This window comes from Canis lupus, chromosome 13 (assembly GCF_048164855.1).
Source record: "Canis lupus baileyi chromosome 13, mCanLup2.hap1, whole genome shotgun sequence".
NCBI lineage: Eukaryota > Metazoa > Chordata > Mammalia > Carnivora > Canidae > Canis > Canis lupus.
Window position 1 is genome coordinate 23,644,122 of NC_132850.1, and position 27,945 is coordinate 23,672,066.

The following is a 27,945-nucleotide window of genomic DNA, read 5'->3' on the forward strand; positions in this document are numbered from 1 at the left end:
GTATTGTTTTTACAATAAAAAGGGGAAGGATTATTTTGTAAACTGATGACAAGCATTAATTGTTTGGATGGGAGTAGAGAAGATTTTAGTAAGAAAAGAGTTTAAGTAAATTAGTCTAAGACCCAATTAGAACAAAATGGGATGGGGTTAACTAAGAGATCTAATTAAAATGTATATTTTATTATATAAAAAGTATATTTCAAAATATAATCTCCATGAATTACTTTGTTCTTTAAAAAAATTTTTCTGATCTTGTAAGAGCTACATAAAACTAAAATGATTTAAATTTAGATTATTTTACAAAGAATTTCACTTTTAAAAACATCAGAACTAATGCATTATTAGAACACAAACTTAAAAAACCCTCCAATTTCTATGGTTTGTCATAGTACAAAAATATTTAACAGTTCAAATTATTTAAAAATTTGTCAATTTAATGTAAAGTACATGCAGCTGTATTAAAACAGAATGTAGCTAATGGCTATGAAACTTAATGTTACTGACTTGAAGCAGAAAAAAAAAGATTTCTAACTTCTTACAGCTTCTAATACAAGTCACTTTGTATCTTACTTAAAGATGGAATTCTGAAGATTAAAATTTAAAATGCAGATTCCCCAAACAACTTTTTCAATAAATAGGAAATTTACAATATCAAATAAAATCAAAGGGTGACTAGAGGAATATTTTTATCTCTAAGCTCAACTACTGAAATGGTTCCCCAGATGCTGTGTCCTAACCTACTTTCTATAATCATCAAATGAATCCTCCTACATAGACCTTAGTTCACTCACTCTTTAGGCTCCTCAATATTTTTTCACATTAAAATAAAATAAAAATTTAAAATATTATTTTTTGAGACAGTGGTAGATTATAGATGCACGCGAAATTATAAGAAATAATACAGAGATATCTTTTGCCCAGTTTCTCTCAATGGTAAAATTTTGTAAAACTACAGCATAATAACCAGGATACTGACATTGATATAATTCATCTATCTTATCACATTTCCCCAGTTTTACTTGTATGCATTGGTGTAGTGTTATCTTTAAGTTTTAAGATTATAAAAGGGGGCCTGAAATCAAAAAGTTTGAGAATTGCTGCCTGAAATCAAAAAGTTTAAGAATTGCTGACTTAAGATTTAACATTTGTTTACACTTTTTGGTTTTTATAGATTGTGTATTTATTTACACATTCAGTATCTGCATCTTTCTGAAGTTGCTTATTAATTCTTGTTTTAGGTCTCCTTCATTTCCTCAAAATACATTACAATCAGATTTACAATTAAGAGTAGATATACTTGTTCAGAGGGATATACCAGCCTCACCAGCCACTGCTGATAACCTAACACATAAATAACCTAAGGTGGATCAATTGGTCCCTTTCCTGGGAATCTGAGTTCCTGGGATTAGAACTCAGAAGATCAAGATATCATGATCTATAAAGATCTCTCTCTCTAGATATCTAGACCAGAATAAAAACTCTGAAATTACTGGCGTCCTTATATTTTGCCTTTTGAACCAGGAAAACAAGAAATTTAGCCTGCTATACAAAAGAATAAAGTGTATTTGTCAGAAACGATGAAAAATTTAGATAGAATACTTCCTGAGTTGCATAGAGTTGCTGGTTCTAATTCATTCCAGAAGCCCAGATTCCATGAGATATCTCCATAATCTTACAGTTAATTACTATATTTGATTTAGTATAATTCTGATGAGCTTTTCTTACTTAAAAAATCCTTACTAATTAACATGTGCAAGAAGTCACCATTTTCCTACTAATGGTTAAGTAGATATGTGCCTTTGAAAATGAGCTCTCTTTTATTTTCAAGGGGCTCAAAAGAAAACGGCCGAACTGATAAATGGCTTAGGGGACTGGTGTCTTAGGGCATATGAAGAACTGCAAGTATGTGTGTGTAGTTATGTATAAATTTGTTAGCAATTCCAGAAAATGGATTCGATATAGGTTTGTTTTTCTCTGCAGAACTTTGTTAGACAAAGCCATACTCCTGGTGAGTAATCAAAAGAAGGCTGTAATTGGTAATATCTGCTGAAAGAGGAGACAAATCTCAAAACTGTAAAACTAGATACCATTCTACAGACGTGATCTCACAGTATAGAGGAACATTTTTTTAAAAATCTATGCTACACTGATTTAGCTTTACAATGATTTACTGTGTTTTAGAATTATTACACTGTTGTCAGACATGAGGCTTGCTGTTAAACTTTTAGTGGCCTTTTTGCATGTCAAAGATGATCTTTGCCAACCTATACTTATCAATTATTAATTCAGATATTTTACACTAATACCCAATATCTTTTTATCTTACTTTTTTTAAAAGATTTTATTTATTTATTCAAGAGAGACACACACAGAGAGAGGCAGAGACACAGGCAGAGGGAGAAGCAGGCTCCATGCAGGGAGCCTGACGTGGGACTCGATCCCAGGTCTCCAGGATCAGGCTCTGGGCTGAAGGCGGTGTTAAACTGCTGAGCCACCCGGGCTGCCCCTATCTTATTGTTTAAAACCAACTATTTTATGCTTTTTTTTTTTTTTTTTTTGAAGTTTTCAGCTCCTACAGTTTTGGCTATGAAAATGTTAAATAGGATAGGGTCAAAATTGAGAACACAAGAACTACTACTTTAGTCTTCCCTCTTGATTGCTAGTGAGTGATTGATTAATCAGTAGGTTGATGTGCATATGGTAGTTCGTCCAGCAGTTAATCCATCTAATCCTGCAAATATTCATACCACATTTTTGTCACATTAACCACAGCATCTAACAAGAGCCTGTCCAAGTGGTTCACTAAAAAATCTAGCTATTCTTGATTAGCAACATTTCCCTCATTTAAATTTACCAATCTTGTCAAAAAAGGAAGTGAAAGATAGAGCAACATAACTTAGTTTTCAGAAAACTCAATCTGGCATCTAGTAACAACACAATCTTTTCTAAAACTATCTGCTTAATAATCGATATCAGAATTTTGCCAGAGTAGAACATTTTAAACACGTAAAAACATGTAACTTAAATCCCATGCCATTAGTTACTTCCTTCTATTCTTGCTCCAGTTTACCACTCTTAAAAGCCCTCTTTTTATACAGCATAATGTAGTCAAATGATATTATAATAATGTATGACAGATGATAACTGTACTTACACCAGCGAGCATTGTATAGTATGTACAATTATCAAAAAACTATATTGTATATCTGAAACCAATGTAACACTGAATGTCAACTACACTTCAATAAGAAGAAAAAAATTTTAAAGGCCTCTATTCACTGTCTTCAAAAGTATTTTCACAAAATTCATGTAACTCTGGGCTTCGACATTCTTGATTCTATTCTTAGAGTTTTGGGGTCATTTTTCAATTCATTCTTAAAACATTTATCATTAAATGCTTTACCTATTCAAATAAAACAAGGCAAAAGAGTTCACTGTATCCAAACTGCTTTTCTAGATCTTTTGTCTACATTTCTCCCACTGGGCTTTTTTAAAATTCTGAAATCGAAACTTTATCTTTTAAAATCCCTTTATTCCTCAATGACTAGCTATCTTTCTGGGAATTATGCTTATCTTTTGTCTGAATTTTCTGTAGTCCACTGGCCAAAAGCTTCAAAATACATTTAAGTAACCCCTTAATTTTCTTACTTGTTCTTAAAACTCTCCCAAGGTATCCATCATATTGGCAATCAGTCTTTCCTTTTTAAATAAAAAGGTTAAAGAGAAAAGGTAGGCATAAATGCAGAAATAAATATTTAACCATCAACACCACCCTCCTGGGATCCCTGGGTGGCGCAGCGGTTTGGCGCCTGCCTTTGGCCCAGGGGGCGATCCTGGAGACCCGGGATCGAATCCCACATCAGGCTCCCGGTGCATGGAGCCTGCTTCTCCCTCTGCCTGTGTCTCTGCCTCTCTCTCTCTCTCTCTCTGTGACTATCATAAATAAATAAAAAAAAAAAAATTAAAAAAAAAACACCACCCTCCTTGAGTAGCCAATGACTAGGCAAACAAAAATCCATGAATTATGTCAATATCTCTACACTTATTTAATCCTTAAAACATTACTGGAAGTAGTCATTTAAGCATTCTTTTCCAACTCAGATTCATCTTCATATTTCCTTTGTTTTAAAAGATTAAAAAATGACATAATTCGAAATTACTATATTTCTCTCACAGAGATAATCACTGATAACAGTTGGGGATTTCCCCAGATTTTCTATGCAAACCACTTTTCCCCCCAAATGGAATCATACCATACATCCTGTCGAAACTTACTTTTTGATACTTTAAAAAAAAAGAAAGAAATATTGAAGATTTATTTATTTATTCACGAGAAACAGAGAGGCAGAGACACAGAAGAAGAAGCAGGCTCCCTGTGGGGAGCCCAATGTAGGACTCAATCCTGGGACCCTGGATCACGACCTGAGCAAAAGGCAGATGATCAGCTTAACCACTGAGCCACCCAGGCATCCCGATACTTAAATATTTCTTGAAAGAAGACAATTTATATATTATCAGTTCACTTTACACATAAACACATATATCTCTTCCCCCACTCCCATCCCAGATTAGCTTTAAATGTCAAGGGTAGGTTGAAAAGGGAAAAAGACGCAATGTTAACTTTGCATTAAAGTTTAATATATAACCATTTCCTATTTTGTCTACGTTGAAACAAGTCTAAAGACATTTCCTCACAGTCAAAATAACCCATACAAGCTTTTTGTACAACTGCTATTTTTCTCATTAAATGTACAACTTAATAAAACATTGAAATGCAAAAAAGTCATAAGTACTCAAAGCAACTCCAGTCAAATTTTGAGGGGGAAAAAAAAAAAAAAAACCTTTAAAATATATTATGTAAAAGAACCAGGGAAATCATTATGGAAATGCAAATTAAAACCACAATGAGATATCACCTCATACTTATCAGAATGGCTAAAATCAAAAAGACAAGAAATAACAAATGTTGGCAAAGATATGGAGAAAAAGGAACACTAAAGCACTGTTGGTGGGAATGCAAATTGGTGCAGCCCCTGTGGACTGTAAGCAGTATGAAGGTCCCTCAAAAAATTAAAAATAGAACTACCATATGATCCAGTAAATTCTACTACTGGTATTTATTGAAAGAAAACAAAAACAAATTAAAAAAGATATATGTACCCCTGCATTTACTGCAGTGTTATTTATAATAAACAAGACATGGAAGCAATCCTAGTATCCACTGATAGATGAATGGATTAAGAAGTGGTACATGTACATACACACACACACGAATATTACTCAACCATAAAAAAAAGAGAACATCTTGACAACATGGATGGTGGACCTAGAGTATAACGCTAAGTGAAATAAGTCAGAGAAAGACAGATACCACATGATTTCATTCATATATGGAATTTAAGAAACAAATGAACACAGAAAAAAGATTTAAAAAATCAGACTCTTAGAGAACAAGTTGGTGGTTGTCAGAGGGGAGGGGGGAGGGGGGGAAGGGGAGTGTGAAAAAGATAAAGGAAATTAGGAGTATATTCATCTTGATGAGCACTGAGAAATGTACCGAATTGCTGAATCAGAATATTGTACTCCTGAGACTAATACATCATTGTATGTTAATTATACTTGAATAAAAAAATATATTAGACAAAAGAAAAATATATCAAGTTGTAAATTTCTTATATATAAATAATACTTTATCTTTGCTTGCCCTGAAAAAAAAGACTTGGTAAATTTAGGAACTGGGGAAAGTTAGAGATTGTTGAATGAATGCTTTAACTGCACCACTCTGAGCAAAATTCAACATGCTCTGAAAACAAAAGTACTCTCCTCTCTCATTTTAATCTATTACCTTATTTTCACAGTGCATTATTTTAAGCAATAAGACTTTTAGATTGTTATTACTACTACAATTTTATTCCTAACAGCTTTGTGCTCCATTCCCGAGACCCCTAAAAACACACACTCTGCCCTTTCCCACAATATCATAAAAGTAAATTTGGCTTACTTGTAAGTTCTTAATGGACTCTGCCGAACAGAAAAACACAGAATTTTTCATGTATTTTTAGATAGTTCACCAAAATCTTAAAAATAATCTAATCAGGGGATCCCTGGGTAGCTCAGAGGTTTAGCGCCTGCCTTCAGCCCAGGGCATGACCTGGAGTCCAGGGATCAAGTCCTTCATTGCACTCCCTGCATGGAGCCTGCTTCTCCCTCTGCCTGTGTCTCTGCCTCTCTCTCTCTCTCTCTCTCTCTCTCTCTCGTCTCTCATGAATAAATAAAATCTTAAAAAAAAATCTAATCATGAATCCTTATCCTTTGGTTTTTCTATAGCCTCACAAATCATTTTCTATTTGGTATTCACACATCCAGAGGACCAGGGAGATCTAAGAAAAAAGGCTAAGTCCAAGACTAAAAAAACAAAAAAACAAAAAAACCCCAACTCCACTCAAGATTTTGATTTATTGCTTATAATTAGGCCACACTTTCTCCATGGTGACTCAAAAACTTGTATATCCTCTAGCACACATTTTGCATTCCATTGTAATTTCTTGAATATTGCCAGTCTCCACCAATATCAAATATACTCTGCTTCTAACCTACACAGTAAGCATGCTGTATTTACTGAATGAATACACACTGAAAAGCACCTTCACTCGACTCCAAGCCAGAAGCACATCTTTGACTCCTATTACCTCCGGTCAATCCACTTTCAATTTATACTAATTCTGTTTCCCAAATATGTCTTGAGTCCATCTACTATTTTCCAACTCCATTGCCATTAAGTGAGTTCATCTCTTAGACTACTCAACTTCCTAAATTAGTCTCCCTGCCTCCAGTATTGTTCTCTTTTCAAGTGCAGTCTCGGGACTGCACCCAAAGTAATCTTTCTTAAAGAGAAAATCTGATTGTCTCATTTAACCTGATTAAAATCTTTCAACACTTCTGTTCACCTCCAGCTTTTTGAACATACTATTCCCTCTCTCTAAAATAATTTCCTACGTCCTTCCATCCCTTACAACCCTGGCTTTTACTCATCACTCAGCAGATCAAACATCAACTTTCCCCAAGAAGACTTCCTTCTCCCTAATTCTAGGTGAGTTGTGCCTTCACAAACTTCCATAGCATTCTGTACTACTACCATTATATATCATTACACATAACTGACATAAATGTATAATTAACCTGTTATGTTTACCTACATATCCCAGTACCCTACAAGCTGTGTTAGTGCAGGGACAATGTTTGGCCATCCTCTTTGCCATGTAACTACAGTGATGAACACTAAGCCTACGTGGGAGTTGGGGAGACTAAGAGAAGATAATTGCAGCCTCTGCCAATGCCTCAATTCTTAGTGGTGAACACAAATAGAGAATTTTATTTTTAAAAAGATATTAATAGCTTATTGAGATATAATTTACACATCATTACAATAGCCCATTTCAAGTTGTAGTATATTCAGGGCTGTGTAACCATCACCATAATCAATTTTAGAACATTTTTATCGTTCTGAAAGGAAAGGATATACCCATTAGCAGTCACTCCCCATTTCCCCTCAGTACGTCTGACGTTTGGCAACCATTAATCTATCTTCTGTCTCTACATATTCTCTATTCTGAACATTTCCTAAGAATGGAATCATCCAATATGCGGTCTTTTATGACTGGCTACCAACATTCAAGTATAATGTCATTAAGATTAATCTATATTGTATCAAGTATTAGTACTTTGTTTCTTTTCATTGCCAAATAATATTCCACTGATTCCAGTAACATAATATAGGACATTTTATTCATCCATTCAACTGATAGACATTTGTGTTGCTCTCACTTTTTGGCTTTTATGAGTAATGCTCCTATAAACATAAATGTACAAATTTTTGTGTGGACATCTCTTTTCAATTCTCTTGGGTATATAAAAAAGGAGTATAACTGCTGGGTTATATGGTAACTCTATGTCTAACCTTTTGAGGAACTGCCAGACTGTTTCAAAAGTAGCTGCATCATTTCATATTACCACCAGCAGTGTAGAGTTTTAATTTCTTCAAATCCTAGTTAATACTTGTTATCATCTGTTATTTTTATTTAGGGCCATTCTAGTGGGCATGAGATACAGTTCTGATTTGCATTTCCCTGATGGCTAAGTAACTTCACTCTGTAAACACTGCAAGGGCAGTGCTGATATCTGTTTTGCTTAAAAATAAAATCCCCCAGCATTTAATAGCATATTGTACAGAAGAAGCCTTTGATTTTGTTAAATGAATACCATAAAAGCTAGTATGGAAATGGGAGCATTTCTCTTTCAGGTATGCATGTAATGGGAAATAGTAATTTTAACTAGGAAGTAAAGAAGAAAACAGATGGCCCTGAGATTTCAGATTAGTATATGGAAGACTTATGATATCAAAAATAAGATGTGGATTATATTAAAAAGGAGAACAAATTATATAAAGAGAAAAGTGAAGCTACAGAAATGAAATGGGAAAGAAAAAACAGACATAAGAGAACCTTGGAATATTCTTAAGAAAGAAATAGACTAAAAAGGGACACTGAACAGGGGCATTCAGAAAACAAGAAAGGATTAGGATCATAAGTTACCTATAACTTAACCATAACTTTCTCAGGGATGTCTTCTCTGATATTCTAGGTTAAGTCCTCCTAATAAAAACTTTCATCTCACCCTTTATTTCCATTCTAACACTTAACTAATTGTAATCATTTGTTCATACTACCATCCCACTATATTATACACTATATTCAGGCAGGGAACGTTGTTTTTAGAGATTTGTACAATGCCAGACATATGGTAAATAATGATTTATGTATTCATTGTATAAATTAATCACTAATTTAAATGAGTAACATCAAATATCTGTAAAATAAATACTACTTAACATTTTAAATAACATACACAAATTTTATTAACATACATGGAGTAATAAAACTAATTTTCCTATGGGTGACTTAGAGAAGAAAGATGACATTACCACATTATGAATGTAACAGGTATATGTCAGCAAGAGTATTTTCAAGGTTAGTCTTCTGTATTAGATATACCAGAGATTTTACTGAAAATGTCTTTTGCATCAACAAGCATTAAAACAGCCTGTTATTTTGAGCAAAACATAAAATTACAAGTGAAATTTCCAAGACAATCCTAACAATACAGTGTCATGAGTGAACAAAGACATACATAGTATAATATCCACCACGTCATGAAAAATTGGAAATACACTAAAAATTCATCACAGAAAACTGGAAAAATAAATTTTGGGATGTGTACACACATACACACAGAAGAATACTCTATAGCTATTAAAAAGGAGGGTGTTATCAGTATTCATTAACATAGAAATATTTTTGGGGGGCAGCCCGGGTGGCTCAGCAGTTTAGCGCAGCCTTCTGCCCAGGGTGTGATCCTGGAGACCTGGGATCGAGTCCCATATTGGGCTCCCTGCATGGAGCCTGCTTCTCCCTCTGCCTGTGTCTCTGCCTCTCTCTGTCTCTCTCATGAATAAATAAATAATATCTTTAAAATATATATATATATAAAATATATATGTATGTATTTTTTAAGAGTTTAATTTAGGGGTGCTTGTGTGGCTTAGTCAGTTAGGTGGCCAAGTCTTGGTTTGGGCTCAGGTCATGATCTTGAGGTCCTGAGATCCAGTCCTGCTTCTGGCTCCATGCTGAGCGTGGAGCCTGCCTGAGATTCTATCCTCTCCCTCTGCCTCTACCTACCTCCACTTATGTGCACTCTCTCTTTAAAAAAAAAAAAAAAAAAAGTTTACCAAAAAAATAATAAATAAGATAAAAAGTTTACAAACCAGAAAATTAAATATAGCCCCATTTATAAAAAATTATATACTAAATAAAAATGGATAAAGGAGAGTTTATTAAGGTTTTACGTGGGGCTACCTCCAGGCTGAAAATCTAAATAGTCTTTCTTTTCTTTTTTTCTTTTCTTCTTTCTTTCTCTCTCTCTCTCGTTCTCTCTCTGTGTTTCTCATGAAAAAATAAAATCTTTAAAAAAAAAAAAACTTCAATACTGAAGATATACTTTTGGAGCTGAAGTGTTCCAGTTCTAAGCAAAACTGTAAATACTAGAATACATTCATAATCATCTAAAATAAGACTAAATAAAATATACATTATATATATGTTTCCTGTAAAGGTAACTGGTATGCATGTATGCGTGTTTTGAAAGTTAATCCAGGAAAATAGACTTTTCCACATGGTTAACTTCTAAGAGCATATCAATTCACATTCTCACAAAATTTCTCCTTTGCACTATGCAAGTATTTAAGAAATTCACAGAAACTTTCTGTAACCTTATATTTTTGTTAGAGAACATGTTAAACTAACAAAAAAATGTGACTTCAGCTCAAATATGACTTAATAAGCTAAAGTAACGCTAAAAAGTGAAGCTCTTCCAGCAGAATCTCTCACTTGATGCACAGAAGGCATTTAAGCAGATCACTAAAAAGGTGACAGCTGAGGAATGCCCTCACTTCTTTCCACGGTTTCTACCGAGTGTCATTTCAGAAATGCCTATACAACACATGACAATGTGGAATGTCTCCACCCATGAAAGAGCATTTGGGTCGAGCAAGCACACTTAGGGCAGTAATACAGAGCTCAAGTTTGTCTTTTTATGGTTAGCCAGCATAACAATGAAAAGATAAACAACCAAAATACTAATAAGGTCAGAAAATACTGGCATACAAGGATCCACAGTGAAAGGGTTATTTAGAAAAAAAAAAATAACACACAAAAAACCTGTGTGATTAAAATCATTCAAAAATATGAATTAGCTTCTAATGCCGGTATGCTAAGGACTCCTTTTCTAAACCAACCAAAATTTTGTTTGAAGAAAAAAATCACTTTTAAAGTATTTTGCATAAGCTGAGCAAAATTCTGCTTGTATTGGTAATCAGAAATATATTCCATTTCAGAAAAATCTAAGATCCTGCTAAATTTTTACTGCAGCAATGGCTACTTCTGCATTTTAAGCATTATAAGTTATTTTATATGCACTTTTATTACAATATTTTTAATGTTTGTTAATTCTGTTTGTACTTACTCATACAAACCCATCATTTTGCTTTCTATGAACTCAGCTAGCCCTTCACAAGATTGATATACACTGTATTCAATTTTTTTTTAAACCAACAAATAGTCACTGTGCAGCTGCTAAAATAAAATTCAGATACCAAAGGGGATTTAAAGAAAAATGAATCAAAATCCCTCTTTGAAGGAATTCACTATTTTGTCTGGAGATAAGATATACTAACAATAGTAGGTAGCGTATAGGTGCCAAACTTAGAGTTTAAACAGTAATTTAGAGAATCACTGTGTGCCCCAGTGGTCAAGCAAGTCTACACTTTGTGCTTTGAGTTGTGCTTTAATATAAATAAGCTAAGAAATACATTCCAGAGTAAGATTACATGTGCAAAAAGGCTTATGTTAGTATAAATATGAAACTGGTGGTTCCTAAAATATGAACTGGTGGATCGCTTTCACTGGTTTTCTGAATCTCTTTAGAATTTTTTTTGCTCCATCTTAGATAATCAGGAGCCAGGCACTTGTTTTCTAATGATCTGGCCTGCCACCACCTGCATGCTATCCTATCCTACCAAAAAGAGGACATAGGGAGTAGAGTCATGAAATCTGCTCACCCTCAACCACTCTCTCTACTTGCATGAAAGACTAACAAGAACATATATGGTCAATACAGCAATAATTTTATAGACTGACAAGAGTCCTCACTTTCCTTTATTTAATTGGATATTATATCCTTTTGTTGTGAAAATATTCTCTTTATGAAAATGGTGTTGATAGTATAAGCTGGTCACGTTGGCAAACAAAAATTAGTCACTGAAATTTAAGAAAACATCTTATTGGTCTATGGAATGTAAAATTCTGGGAATCAGTGATTTGATGGACAAGTAAATCACATTTCAAATGATGCTCTCACTATCAATGAGGAGAAAGATCCTATTGCCATTTCCAAGTTAAGACCTGAAACATAATTTGGCTAAATTTTGCAAAATGATTTTAAAAATATTTTTATTTCTACTAACAAAAAGCTTCCAATTAAAATCAAAGATGAATAACATTAAAAGTTTGTTTTATTAATTCATTAAGTTAATTCAGGTAATTTTATTAGCATTTCATGTAACATCTCAAGTTCTAATTATAAGCACAAATAATTACTATATAGGAAATAAACTGCAGATTAAATGGTAGTGACAAACTCAAGGTTGTTTTCTTTATTTTTAAATTAATACTGATATGAGTTTTCCTATAATGTATCTCTTTTCATTAAAAGTTAAGAGTGTGTGGGTATAAGCAAAACATGTTCTGTAAATGCATACATAAAAATATCTAAAACAATAATATAAATGATTATTAGGATAAAGGAAAATGGAGACGTTTGAAGACTAATAAACTCCGTGTCCTAAAAAAAAAAGAAAGTTTTTGTTGCCTTTGTTAACTTCCTTTGCAACTTCCCAAAGCACTTGATCAAATATTCTGCACATAATAACCAGTCAAAAACAATCTTGGCAGTTCCTAAAATTTAGGACAGAGTTTCAGTTACTGCATTTCAGTTACTACAGAAAGCTCACAGAGTTGGCTAGTTAAAACAAAAGCAGATGAAGAAAAAAATTATACATATATATATGTATGGTGTTTCATTTGATTCTCAGCTGATTAACAGAGAAACCTCTAACTACTAATCATCAGCCATAATGACTAGAAGATTTAAGAATACTTCAGATTTAAAGAAAAGGAGAGGGACACCTGGGTGGCTCAGTGGTTGGGCACCTCCCTTCGGCATGATCCTGGAGTTCCGGTATCAGGTCCCACATCCGGCTCCCTGCAGGGAGCCTGCCTCTCCTCTCCTTCTGCCTATGTCTCTGCCTCTCTCTTTCTGTGTCTCTCATGAATAAATGGATAAAATCTTTAAAAATGAATGAATGAATGAATGAATGAATGAATGAATGAATGAATGAAAAAAAAAGAAAGGAAGGAAGGAAGAAAGAAATCTAGCATGGTGTTAAGTTTGGGCTTTGGAATCAGACCTGTATGTTAGAACTCAGCTCTTTTATTACCTTCGTAATCTTGAGTAAGAAAAAAGGGATGCTGTGAGAATTAAATGAGATACTGGTTGTAAAAACATGCACCACAATGGTCCGTATATAGCAAATCCTCAGCAAATGCTACTTCTCAATAAAACACTATGATAATTCATGGCTACTACCTAACTCCAACTTAGAATAAACTTAAAATGACTGTTGGAGGTTTTCAACCTCTCAAAGAGGATGTCCCAAAATGCCAATACTGCCATCTTTTCAACATGACTGTGGAACCCCAAAAATTTCAAAAGAAGAGGTGAAAACAGCAATATTTTTCAAGCAGAAGGGAATGAAAACCAATTTCAGGAACCTTCGAGAAGTAGTATGTTATAGCACTAATAAAATAATTTTCTATACTCCCCATTCCGCTTAAAAGTCATCTTTCTAGTCATCTTTAAAAAAAAATCAACCAGGTTTTTAAAAAAATTTTATTTTTAAGTAATCTCTACACCTGACACAGGGCTTGAATTTACAATACTAGTTCAAGAATTGTATGGTCTACCAACTAAACCAGTGAGGTATCCCTAGACTTTTTTTTTTTTTAAGTACAAGTACTTTACTTTTGTCAACAGTACTTGTAAAATGTGGTTCCTTCCACTCCATCTAGGGTTTCTTCTACCTGGCTATCCTAGAAAATGCTCAGTCACGGCTTGCAATCACACTAGCTGAAGCTCATGAAAGATGGTTTTGGTTATGACACTTCAAACCCAGACCACAAAACTGTTGCCAGGAAGCACAATGGCAGCAACTGCAGAGAAGACCTTGTAACAGCAGCAGTCTGGGTACTGGTGCCCTACCAGCACACCCCATATATGGCTAGGGCTGTCCATTTATTTGCAGGAAGTGAGGGGCCAGTTTAGAGGAGGTTAGAAGTTGTTGTTTGTTTAGGTGGGTTTTTTTTCTTTTAATGGATTTAGGATCGTTTCAAAAAAAACTTTCAAGAGCAATCAGCATAGTGTTACAGTCTTTCTAATAAGAAAATTATGTAGAGAAAGCAATGTATGCTGCACATTTTTTTCAACAGATATTACTATTACTTACAAGTGATTCAACAGATTCTTCTAAGATCTTAACATCCCTCACCGAAACATTACACAATAAACTCTATACTCAGTTTTAAACAGATTTCTCATATATAGCAATCATACTATTCTCTAACAACAGACTCAATATCAACTGCTCCAATCTCTCTTCCTTTTGGTTGGAAAACACTTTAAGTAGCCCTATTAGAATACATTTAAAGAGAGTTACATTTCAGATTACGATTCATTGAAAATGGCTTGGCTGAGAAGATTAAGCACTTAAGAAAATACTGCACAAAAGTATTCCTTTTACTGTCAAGAGGGGAGCTACATATTTTTACAAAGAAGTTTCAAATGGCTCCCTTAAAGTTGATAAAATTTGTATTTTAAGAGCAAAAGAACTGAATACTAAACTTATCTGCAAGTCTGTATTGAAAAGGAAAACTTTTAAAAAAATTAATAGCACAGAACACGGATGTAATTCTAGTTTGTATTTCTCTACAGGACCTAATTCAGACTCTTATAATGAAGGTGGCAAATTAATGATTCAACTAAATATTTTTCTATCACTTAACCAAGATTTACATAGGAAAGAGGTTAATATTGAGAACTTTTTAGGGCAGCCCGGGTGGCTCAGCAGTTTAGCGCCGCCTTCAGCCCAGGGTGTGATCCTGGAGACCAGGGATCGAGTCCCACATCGGGCTCCCTGCATGGAGCCTGCTTCTCCCTCTGCCTGTGTCTCGGCCTCTCTCTCTGTGTCTCATGAATGAATAAATAAAAGTCTAAAAAAAAAAAAAAACTTTTTAAAAACTCAAGATATTTTTAAAAATCTACACAGAAGATCTACAACAAAGATTTTTATTTACTTTATAAACACATAAGTTCTACCATGTGTAAGAACATTAAGTACTGGATGTGAAGGCTTTAAAATTTATCTCATAATATACAAATACATACAGAACTCTGTATTTATGGGACCCCTGGGTAACTCAGCAGTTGAGCGTCTGCCTTTGGCCCAGGGCGTGATCCTGGAGTCCTGGGTTCGAGTCCCACATCGGGCTCCCTGCATGGAGCCTGCTACTCCCTCCACCTGTGTCTCTGCCCCCTCTCTCTGTGTCTCTCATGAATAAATAAAATCTTAAAAAAAAAAAAACCACAAAACTCTGTACTTATAATACAAGGTAAAGGATACAAGTCAGTAACTTTAGTGAGCACCTAATATGTGCCAGGCTCTGGAAAGACAACATGTGGGAAACTGGGTCCTTACCGTGTATCAGGAAAGACAAACTTAAAAACAAACACTATTTAGCAGTGCACAGACAAAATATAAGATACAATGAGACTCCAGAGAAGAGCATTTCTCCAGTACCATAATATTATACAAATTCAAAAGACAGAAAGATTCCTACTGGCTGGCAATTCTATTGAACTCTGAAGAATAAGATTTTGACTGGCAAAGAAGAGAGGGAGGATATTTTAGTGGCAGAAAAAGCAAGACCATAGGCATGGAAATAAAGAATAAAAAAATAGAACACAATGGAGATCTATCAGGTATAAGCTAAATGATGAAACACTTTAAATTTAAGAAGGAGTGACACAACATGATACTGTTAAGAAATTATTCTAACAGCAACATGAACGTTGGATTGGACCAGAGAGAGAACAGAGGCAGAGAAAGCAATTAACCAATTACTATACTCTAGGGATAAAATAATAAAGGCATGAACTAGATTAATAACGAGAGTAGCAAGGAAAAGAATTGATACAAAGGCAATTATTAAGATGGATTAGATATATGTAGAATAAGGGATGACTAAATAATAACTGAAATGTTTAAAGCTTGATCCAGAGATTACTGACATCATTAAAAGAATCAGAGGCATCAATGAGAAGTGTAGGTGTGGTGAAGAAAGATTTAAGCTTTATTTCAGGCTGAAATAAAAAAAATTCCTGACATTGATCTAAAACTGAGTAATACACTGAAAAAGGGACATAGGTAAAGTCTACAGATATAAATAAATAAATATATATATATAAACTAATGTTAATAAAAGTAGATTATAAAACTGAATTATAACTATGAAAATCCATGTTTGAATAAGAATCTTTTGAAGAAATCACAAAGCTAAATGTAAATGCAGTAACTGCTATTCTATGGCAGAAGGGGGTGAACATCTATTTACTATGTCACTACTTAAAAATGTATTTTTAAATATAAAATCACAATAGAGTGAATTAATATTTCACTTCATATCAATACATCATCACTAGAAAAATGGAAATGAGGGACTGGAGCTCTACAGAAATGTGAAAACTGGAAGCTGACTTGGCAGTTACTGGCACAAAGTAGGTAAGATTTTAAGGTAAAATCAAAGGTTAAACTCAACACTGATGGAAAAAATCTCAGTCTTGCATTTTATGGACTCTGGTATCAAGAGGAATCAGCAATAAGGCATTCTATAGAAAACTCTATGCATACTGAAATACAGATATCACAAGGTAGGAGACTCTACCAGGTACCTATAAAATCAGAGCTAATTAATGTCCACCAATAAAAATGAAAATCTACTCTAGACTTCAGTTCTAGGACATCAGAAGTTTATTTTAGCTTCAGTACTGTTCAGCATTGTTTTCTAGCTATGGGAGTCGGGGAGGGAGGCTATTCCAGAGACCAAGACAGGAAATTTGACAAGAACACTGCTTTTTCTCCAATTTGGATGACATATTTCTATACAGAAAGAATAGCTGAAAATTAAGTTGCTTTTGTAACTTCTAATGAGAGGGCACATTCTGCCAATAAACTTTTAAGTATAGGCTGCTTACATTAAAAATGGAAGTAAAAGATGAAGGATATTTATAGGTTGTGAAGTTTCTAAAACTTTTCTCCTGACAGTGAAATTTTAGATACTTGATTAAAACCAAAAGGGTAAAAGTGTATTCCAAAAGACTAATCAATAATTAACCCAGCAAAAATATTTTAGGTATTATATGATTTCTTGAAAATTCAATGAAATAAACACTATTTAAGGGCTATTATATCAGTGGGTCAATTTTAGGCTTTATAATTTAAGTACGTAAGACAAGCAACATTCAAGAGATTTTTGAAAAGCTTAAAACTTTCTTGTGATTTTTTTTAAAAAGTTTTATCACCTTTCACTATCTGTTGTCCTGAATTTGCCCAAAGCAAACTCCTTGTTCTCAGTCACACTGGGAAAAAAGTACAAGAGGTGATAATACAGAAATGAAAGTGAAGAAAACACAATACAAATTTTAATGCTTGATATTTTAAAGACTTTTTCGCTGACGTAAGGAATGTGCAGATAAATTACAAAAAGATACTATGCAAATGGTTATGCATAAACTTCTAAACTCCTGCTCACAGGCTTGTCAGCTAAAACAAAATCCCCAAAAGACTGTACCTATATGCTGCCAAACTAACTCCTGAATTCAGTTAATCAGGAAAACCCTGAGAAGTCTGGGACTTCTTGCAACATGTCCAAATTGAGAGAGGAAAAAAGCCTTCAGAAGTCTGTTCCCTGAATTTTCTTTTCCTACCTAGGCCAATACTACTCTAATACAAGTATCAAAAGGTTTCCTCTTCCTCCCAGCCAGTACCACTGGGTCCCTCCCCAAGTGTGGTAACTTTAAATCTCTATGTGAAAATTTTAATAAAACGTATTGATGTAAATAAACAATTATCCAATCGTACCTTGACCTAAGCATACAGTAACTGTGTCTTCCAGAATCAATTCCATCCTGAAACATGTAAAACACGCTTCAAAGATCCTTCATCTTACATAACTACTTAATCATTTTTAGAGCCAAAACTTTCTTTCATTCTCAGCACCATGGTTTTTTTTTTTTTTTTTTTGGAACCTAGACTTTGCTATGCTTTTAAAATGAACCTCAGCCAAACAGAAAGTATGCTATACATTAGAGACTCTAAAGTCAATGAAAGAGAAAAAAAAAGAACCAAAGACGGCGCTGTAGTTTTTTTTGTGTGTGTTTTTTAACTGGGTGCCGCATTCTGAATTCCAGATTTGCCCTGCAATGTGTCAGTCATTTCAATCCATCCAGTCAACTCTGTAAACAAAGGCTACAAGCCAAGTTTGATAGGAGAATTCAATTAAATAAAACTTAAAAACGGTCATCGTCCACCAAACAGGAAGCGGTAAAAAGGGAAATGCCACCGCAACACCTTTAAAAAGCCCAAGACAATATTCATAAAATTAAAAAAAAATATATATATATATATATATGAAAGCCTCAAGGTTCAACCTCTGAACAGGGTTTTTGTTAGGGTGTTAAATAAAATAAACAGCTGTGAGCTTCCACATATAACCGAGGCACTCCGAGGCAGCTCCGCAGATCTCCCGGTGGAGGGAAGGCCACTGTTGCACAAGCAGTTTTCTCGGTGATTCCAAGTCACCCAGTAAGAAAATGTGAAAAAGGGTCTCTAGGTCTTGTCACCTACTACCGTCGCTTGAAAAAAAAAAAAAAAATCGCTTTTTTTTTTTTTTTTTTTTAAATGCAGCGCTCTGCGTGGTGGTGTTGCTTTTGGCCTGTTAAAGGCAGGGCAACATTATCTCCGGATTGCCAATAGTTTCTCCTTATTTGGCTAACATTGAGAGATCCCAATCGGACTACTATAAAACTTTAACGTGCACAAAGCATCCATTTTGAGCAAAGTTTGTGAACGGCTTTTTTCCTCCCCATCCCCCAAAGGTAAATCCTGGTGCCCGGCTCTGAAAAGCGTGCCCCGCGCGCCTCTCCCCGCGTCTCTAAGCTTTGAGCAGTGCACACGCCGAGCCGCGGGGCTGCAGGACCTCCGGCGCGCTCCCGGGCGGGGCGGGGCGGGGCGGGGCGGGGCGGGGGGAGGGAGGGGGAGGGGGAAGGGGGCAAGCCCTGCCGGACGCCCCCTTACCTTACCCACCTGCGCCCCCTCCCCTTCGCCCGCCGGCTCGCTACACCCCATCTCCCCCTCCCCAGGGACCAGGAGGAATAAAGAAGCCAACAGGAAGCCGTCCGCTGCTGCGGCGCTCGGCTCCGGGCTCTCGATGACTCCTAGTATCATCATCGTTGGTCATCGAGTCCCCCCCAAAAAGACGACAGCAAACCCCATGCCGACCCTCTGAGCCGGGGCCGCCCATCCGCTCGAGGGTCCCTAAGCGCCCCTTGCGGGTCCCTAGTGCCCCTTCTGGGTCTCTAAGCGCCCCTTGCGGGGTCCCTAGCGCCCCTTCTGGGTCTCTAAGCGCCCCTTACGGGTCCCTAAGCGCCCCTTGCGGGTCCCTAAGGGCCCTTCTGGGTCTCTAGGCGCCCCTTGCGGGGTCCCTAGGCGCCCCTTGCGGGTCGCTGCCTTGAGCATCCCCCGTCGTCCGAGCGCAGCACGGACACCCCCCGGAGACAAGCCCAGGACACTCCTCTCCGTCTCGACCCCAAACCCCAAACCCCGGCCGCACGTCCACAAACGGTCCTGGGCGCCCCCGCGCCGCCCCCGGCCCCGGAAATCACCCGGCGGCTCGCCCCCCCCGCCCTCGCGGGAAGCCGCCCCCTCACCCCGCAGCAGGGAGGCTCCCGCCGCCGCCCCCCACCCCCGCGCCCCGGAGGGCGGCGGGAGGCCGGCGAGAGCCCGCGGGGCCGCGCACGGACCTGGTGCAGGGCGGTGAGCCCGTCCACATTGGCGTAATTGATGTCGGCGCCGCGGTGCAGCAGCTTGAGAACCTCGTCCGTGTCGCCGCTGGAGCAAGCGGCCAGGAAGACGGCGCCATCGTCGAACTTCACCTTGGTCTTCTGGCGCTTCACCACGGGAGGCTCCAGGTCCGTCTCGGAGCCGATCCAGCGCTTCAGCTGCTCGTTCCGCTTCTGCTTCGCGTCCGCCATCTTCATCCCCTCTCCTGCCGCCGGGTCTTCTTATCGCGAGGGGGGCGGGGGGGGAAGGGGGAGGCGGCGAGGGACGCGCGGGCCGGCGGGGGGGGGGGTGTGACTGCTTCGAGGCGAGCGGGCCCGGGGAGGGCTGGGAGCCGGGAGGAGACGCTCGAGACTTCCAGTATCCCACAGAGCACTGGGGCGGCGCGCCCGGCCGAGCGGACCTCCCTTCCGACCGCAGGAGCCCTCCCGCCTCCCCCCTCCTCCGCTCCTCCTCGCCCCTCCCACCCCTGCTCCGGCTGCCCGCCCCCCGCCCCCCGCTGCCCGTCACCGGCGGACGATCGAACGTAACTTCGCGAGATCCGGGCAGGGAGGCGCCCAGCGGCCCGTGCGCATGCGCGCGAGGCCCCGGAGCCCCGCCCCCGGAAGAGCGCTCCCGCGAGCCGCGGCGAGGGCGGCCGGGCCACCGGAGGGAAGCGGGTGTGGTCCCGGCCGCCGCGCTGGGGGGAGGGGGGCGGGGACCGACCTGGAAGGGCGGAGACGGGTCGGGAAGGTTGTCCCCGCCTGGCACGGGCTCGGCGGGGAGGACCCTCCTGCTGGCTGCGCGGCCCGGCGGGGATGGAGGCGAGGACGTGAGCTAGGCGCCGGCGGTCTCTCTTGCGGAGGTGTCCCTCCCGGGTGCCCGCCCGGCCCCCGGGGTGACCCGCGGTGACCCGGCGGTGGCGTCCTGCCAACCTCCGCTGCACACACGGCTCTCTCCTCTCTGGCTTGTTTGCTGTTGCCCTGTTGTGTCTTTTGGTTTTTTTGTAGTTGTTGTTTGCTTTTGTTTTTGTTTTTTTTTTCTTAACTCTCCCGAGCCCTCTTACCCTTCCCGCCTTGCTCAGCCTTGTTCCTCGTCCTAACCTTTTAAGGGATTTCTGGTTCCAGCTCCGTCGCTTTCTAAGGATGGGTAAAGCCCCAGCTGCTTCTGGGGCTTCAAAGGAACGTTAATACTACGCAAACCAACTCGATTGGGGTTTCTTGATTATTTACCCTGAGCCAGTCATTGTTTTAGGCATTGGCGACCCCTTGACTGTAATGACCTATTTAAGCCACCTTCTGAGGTCACATGTTTTAAAAAAGTTTGCAATTCATTATCATCTTTAAAAACAGGGTTATTTAATTTTATTATTTTTTTAATCTTTGTCTTGACAACCACACACACGACTTGCAAGAAATACCTGAAGCATTTCAAGCCATCTAGCTGAGGTCTTCACCAATTGCTGTTTTTCTAGACGCTTCCCCTGTTTTCAGACACTGCATGTTTTTAGAACATGTAGAGCCAAAGTAAGAGATTTGGGTTTAAATTTTTACCGTCAAATGGAGCTTTAGGGATTTATCTAGACCGAGTGCCGGAAACTGGTTTTATTCGGGAGCAGGACTAGGGTGCCTTCAGCAAACATTTTGCACCTGTGCTGCTGGGTCAGGGATCGTTCTAGATCCTGGGGATGCAGCTTTCCTTATCCACCAGTCGACTACCCTGCAGCCTGGCGTATTGAGAAATGAAATGATTGAGTAAAATGCATGTAGGAAGTCACTTGCCTGTAAGACTGAATTTTCTGAACTGCAATTATTACTAGGATCGTAGCAGAACCCAAATGAGGGTAAAACTATTACCCCTGGAAGTACTGTAGAAATAGAAAGTGAGTGTAATGTGTATATAATGCACCAAAGGCAATATCAGGCCTTTGAATAATGATAGTGTTAGGTGCTGAAGAACTGTTAGTGCTGAAATACAAAATTTCTATTCATTGAAGAACTCCAGAGTACAGCTCTTCCTCTGTCTACCTAGAAAAGCTGAAAATAAAATAGTTAAGAACTCTTGGGATCTACATGCCCCTTTGCTTAATTGATAGCTCACTGCTTTGCCATAATTAACTTACCCTGTTTCCCAAAAAATGTTATGGTCTATTTGGTGGCCCTTAAAAGTGTTCTGGAATACGGTTGGTATCTCAAGTTTTCATTTGGACAAGAGTTTGATGGAAAGTTTGCTATTTCTGATTCAAGTACTTCAAAATGTAGAATTAATAAGTAAAGCAAGTGAAAGTTTATTAATAAAACATAAATAGCTAAGTATCAGTTACCAAAGGCTACCAGTCAACAAAACAAACACAGCAAAAACCCACCTGGGCTGTTAATGTTTCCTTCTCTGGCTCTGAGGATCAGTAACTCCATATTCATCTCATTTGGAGGTACTCTTAAACTGGCACCTGCTTTGCTTTCGGAAGGAAGATTTTTTTAAATGTTATTATTGAATGAATACTGAAGACCTATGGTTAATTCCAGAAGAGACAAAACTTCTTAATTAAAAAACAACACAAAGCTAATCACTTCATAAAACTTTAGTAACTGAGTGAACCTCAAACTTTAAGCAGAAGAAATGAAAATACAAAATAAAAATTGAACTATATTAATTTGCTAAATGGTTTTTGCTGCAGCAAGTCGTTTATCATATTGGGGGTCTTAATTACATGCAGGAAGTTGTCAAAAAGGAATTTTTTTTAAGATTTTATTTTTAAGTAATCTCTGTATCCACATAGGGCTGGAATTCACAACCCCAAGACCAAGAGTCACATGTTCAACCACCTGAGCCAGGTAGGTGCCCCCTAGAATATGCATCCTTTAAAAAACCTAATTCCACTTCAGATATCCCCAACTATCTGTTACTTGTGATCAATTTGAAGAATTTTTTTTAAAAGATTTTATTCATCCATTCACGGCAGACAGAGAAAGAGAGAATGGCAGAAACACAGGCAGAGGGAGAAGCAGGCTCCATGAGGGAGCCCGACGTGGGACTCGATCCCAGGACTCCAGGATCACGCCCTGGGCCAAAGGCAGCGCTAAACCGCTGAGCCACCCAGGCTGGCCAAGAATTTTTAATTAAATCATTATTTTAAATGCTTACATACAAGAAGCATAAGTATTTTTCTATGCTCTCTCTCCCATGTATCATTACCTAAAGAGTCCAGCAATAACATACTACACTTGCATTCAGGTTTATTATTAGAAAAACAACTAGAGAATATAACAACATAGACACAAAAGCTTGTGTGTGTATGGCCTTAACTTAGTACCAACGTACACAATGTGGAGACTTGTTTTACTTATGAATTATTCTAAACTTAAAAATATATTTGATTATATTGTAATATGTGAACACAGAACGGGAAAAGAAAAATTTTAAAGTCAACCCAAGCAAAAAATAAAAATCTCAGAATTAGCCTTTTGTTCACTAAAAGACTGGTTAATTGCCAGATTGTAAAAACTTTCTTACACATAAAAAGAAGTTAATCTTTAGTAAAGAAGATAGTTAAGGGGTGTTGGGTGGTTCAGTTGGTTAGGTACCTGCCTCTTGGTTTGGGCAGGTCATGATTTTAGGAGATCAAGCCCCATGTTGGGCTGCGCACTCAATGAGGAATCTGCTTGAAGCTTCTTTCCCTCTGCCCTCCTGCTCTGGGTGTGTGCTTTCTCTCTCTCTCTCTGTCTCTCTCTCAACATAAATAAATCTTAAGAAAATAGTTAAGAACTCTCGGGATCTACATGTTTCTTGGCTTAATTGATGGCTCACTGCTTTGCCAGCCTTTACAATCTTTATAATAGTGAAGATATATATGACTAATACAATGTAGCATACCAAATATTCTATGAATCAACTTTCTGTTCAGTGAATCTTTTTCCCTATTAACTTTTTTTTTTTCCCTATTAACTTTTAATACACAATTGGAAATGCATTTTGGTACAAAGTGTGTGTAAGATATCGATATATACTTTTAAGTCATACCTTTAAGTTCTCATCCCTAATTCAAACCTGAAATGCCAATTTACATTTATACAGTTAAGAATAGAATAGTCAGGAAGGCAGTTTGGTCATATCTCCTGTACTCTACATCTGGGCTAGCCTCTCTTCCATTGTATAATAATTTCTTCCAAATGTTTTTAGAAACCCGAAGAAAAGTTTACAGTCTAACCAGCATCATAAAATATCCAGTCCCACCCGGATTGTTGACTGGGACCAACCCTGAATCACCCTAAATTGCTTCAGACTCTACTTTTAGATCAACCTGATGCCTAGATCATAGTATCTAACCTGTTTCCTTGACTCTAGGTTACAAAGTCAGCCTCACTCCCCAGACCCAAAGACACACTACTGTGAAGGGTATCTTGCTTTTAACCCTTCAGGGTAAGTGTTCTATCACATCTGGCTTAATCCCAAGAACCTAACCCTCATACAATTACCTGTGGCTGATATTCCCATGAAGCTCCTTGGGTCCCCATAAACAGGCAATCAGATGAGTGTCTGGCAAAAATTCAGAGCACAGAACTAGTTCTAAGCAGATGATGACTTGCCTCTACTTCACATGACTTACAACCTGTATCATGGTCAGTGTCAGAACATCATATGGCCATTCATATGAATTGCTTTATTTAGTGTTCCCCAAACTTTGTCATGATTTTTGCCTGATCCACAAACCACAGATACTATTAAAATGTTTCCTTTAACCTTTTAAAAAAGTTAAATAGATTTACTTTTAAAAATAGATTTATTTTAAGGAAACTTTCTGTCATTTTTGTAAGTGGAAAACATTTCCAATTGATATAAATAAAAGAAGACTTTAAAAGCAAATGCAATGAAAACAAAATGTCATACTAGTTAGGTTACCTATCAAGGATCTGAGCCCAAGGCCTCCTCTCAATGTGTTTAAAAAGGAAGATGGGCAAGTGTTGGCCATATTAGCATTAACCTGTTATTTTTCTACATAATATAACCATAAAGACTAAAGTACATTGAAAAGAGGATAGCCTTTTTTGCTAAGTGCTTCAGTGGTATTTTAATGTCCTATTCATCTAAAATTACTTCATGTACTACCAGTCTACCTGCCCCACACTTTGGGAGAACACTGGCTGACTTTAATTACCATGTATAATAATAATTATAATTAATTTAGTGAGGATTACAAGAAGTGCCTTCATGACACACCCACCTCAGGGTATCAAAGCAGGCCATTGGAAGGCCAATTTATTTTTTTTATTTTTTTTTTATTTTTAAAGTTTTTATTTATTTATTCATGAGAGACACACAGAGAGAGAGAGAGGCAGAGACATAAGGCAGAGAGAGAAGCAGGCTCGCTGAAGGGAGCCCAATGCAGGACTCCATCCCAGGACTCCAGGATCACACCCTGGGCCAAAGGCAGACGCTCAACCGCTGAGCCACCCAGGTGTCCCTGGAAGGCCAATTTACATGAAAGTATCTATGAGCTCTGGAAGAAAACATGACAAGAACTTCACAATTAAGCTCCATAGTAATGAAATTACAAGAGCAAGTAAATGCTGCTCCAACATTTAGGTTCATGAGCTCCATCTTGGGACACTAGCATTTAGCATTTAGTTCAGAGATTTATTTAACTCAGTGTCCTTCAACTCAAATTATAGGAAAAGCTTCCAAATTCTTCCAGAGACCAGAGTGCAAAAAACGTGCAGAGCAGAATACTAGTGAGAATGAACATGTGCAGTGACAACAGACACAGCATCGCTGGTAACGACTGCTCAGTTGCAGCAGGTGGGAATAGAGTAATAGCAGCTTCATGTGGTTATTTTCAGATTAAATGTATCATGCATATAAGAAAGAAAAAAATTGAGATTTTATTTATTTATTTTTCTTGTATTTGTCTCTTTTTCCTTCCCTCATGTAAACTGATAGCACTCTGTTTCCTTGCCTCAGGGGATGTTTGTGGCTGGGAAGAAAGCAGAAGTTGCTTTCAAAACACTTTCCTTTGGAGCTTGAAAAGGCCACCCCCAAATTACCATTTAAAAGAATTTAAAGCTAATAATCTGGTTGGAAGTTGTGTGCCAGGTGGCTATGAAATCTATGGAAGCCACATTTACGTAGTATTATAGATCAATACAAACAGAAACATTTTTCTAAATTTTGTCCTCACTTTAACAATGTCCATTCATAATATCACGAGTTATTATTTTTATTTGGAGTGGAAAAGGGGGAACCAGGCAGAGAGGTCTTCCAAGCTGACCCTTAAGTACTGCCACAGAAAAGAATCACTGAGAATGAAAAGTGATGCCTAAGCTAAAAGGATAAAGAAGTCGGTGGTGGGTCTCTAGAGCAGTGGGAATTTGCTACTTGATCCCTGAAAGTGTCCCTAGGAATGTGATAGGCTCTGAGGGCGGATGGCTGATTGAGAGAGGCTACTATGCCTGGGACCCTCCCTAGCCAACCATAGCTGCGCCCCAAAACTGGCAAGTGCTATGGTCTGAATATTTGTGCCCCCCTAAAATTCATATGTTGGAATCGTATCCCCCAAGGTGATGATAGGAGGTAGGGCCTTCGGGAGGTGGTTTGGTCACTTGTGCCCATTTGTGCTCTGAGGTCCCTGAGAGCTCCCTGGCCCCTTCCACCATATGAGGGCACAGGAAGAGAGCTCTCACCAGCCACTGAATCCTCTGCTACCTCAATCTTAAGACTTCAAGCCTCCAGAACTGTGAGAAACGAATGTTTCTTGTTTCTAACCTGCTCACTTTATGGTATATTATGATAGCAGCCCAAATAGACTAAGCCAGTAGCAGTTTGGCAAGACCTGAAGTTGATCAGTCAATTGTTATTCTAGGTTCTGGAGATACTGAAATAAGTAAATCAAGTGCCTGCCTTCAATAAGCTTACATTCTAGCGGGTAGGGACAGAAAATGAACACATTTTAAATGAATAAACAAATCCACATATTGCTAAGTGTAGTAAAGGAAAAAATTAGGATGAGAGAGAAACTAAAAGACAGTATCTGAAGTTACTGGCCATTGGGGCAATGTGGGGTAGTGAAGAAGGGATTACTTTAATCAGGAAAGTTCTGAGCTGAGGAATAATCCAGGTTTTGTGGTGCTTTACATTTATACGATTTGCTGATTCCCCTTCCCCCCTTTTTAAAAAAAGATTTTATTTACTTATTCATGAGAGCCTGCAGGGAGCCCAATGTGGAACTCAATCCCAGGACTCCGGGATCAGATGCTCAACCACTGAGCCACCCAGGTGCCCTGGTGATTCCTTTTTAAGAAAAAGGATGGGCAATTTCAAATACTCAAGTATAAGGCCTTAGAAAGGACCCATTCAAGTGAGAGGCCCTGAAGTTTGACAGTAAATCTACCCCTAGCTGGAACCTGAATGTCACAAAGACACCTGAAGACATCATGCAGGCGAGGATAGATGTTCCAATATTAATGAGTGTACAAACGTGATGGATGACCGCAGTAGCACTGGGGAGTGTCCTCTCAGAAACTTGACACACACAACCTTGGAAGAGGTGAAAGACCACCAAAAATGACTGATTTAGAGTTTCCCAGGTGTAAGGTTGAAATTAAGTTCTTTATAGAAAATTAGAAAAGATGAGGAGTCTTTAAGTGAGATTCATTCCCAATACTTGTGTAGAGTCCTGCGTATAGTTCACACGTACTTCATTTTCTATTGTTGCCATAAGAAATGCTGACACACGTAGCCCTTATAACAATACCCATTTATGATCTCACAGTTCTGTAGATCAGAAGTCCAAGTAGGCTCAGCTGGGCTCTATGGGAGGGTTACCACAAGGCCAAAAGCAAGGTGTCAGCTAAGCTGGGCTTTTATCTGGAGGCCCTTGGGAGCTCATACAAGTTGCAGTTGTAAGACAGATCCCATTTCTTTGCTGGCGGTAGACTGGGAGTCATTCTTAGCCACTAGAGGCCTTTCTGTTTCTTAGGCATGGTCCCCTCCATCTTCAGAGCCAGCCACAATGCTGGCTCTCATGCTTTGTTTCCTCTGTCTCTGACTTCTCCTTTGCCACCAACCTGAGAGAGGTGTCTGGTTTGAAATGTTGATGAAATTAGATAATCTCCTTATTTTAAGGTCAACTG

The 27,945-nt window shown here is 38.2% G+C and overlaps 1 protein-coding gene and 1 long non-coding RNA gene across 10 annotated transcripts in view; one reads left to right on the top strand and one right to left on the bottom strand.

Annotated features, from left to right (window-relative positions):
- Positions 1-20,273, bottom strand: part of PPP1R12A (protein phosphatase 1 regulatory subunit 12A) — a 139,454-nt gene extending 119,181 nt beyond the window's left edge. For all 6 annotated transcript variants that reach the window (XM_072772888.1, XM_072772883.1, XM_072772882.1 and 3 more), the window contains exon 1: positions 19,804-20,273. In XM_072772888.1, coding sequence (XP_072628989.1) covers positions 19,804-20,040 — 237 coding nt within the window. In that variant the 5' untranslated portion in view covers positions 20,041-20,273. The remainder of the gene's footprint in view (positions 1-19,803) is intronic.
- Positions 18,015-27,945, top strand: part of LOC140602799 (uncharacterized) — a 90,553-nt gene continuing 80,622 nt past the window's right edge. For 2 of the 4 annotated variants that reach the window (XR_012005714.1, XR_012005712.1), the window contains exons 1-3: positions 18,015-19,971; positions 22,599-22,653; positions 25,489-25,615. This is a non-coding gene — a long non-coding RNA (uncharacterized lncRNA). The other 2 variants (XR_012005711.1, XR_012005713.1) reach the window with 2 other exon arrangements.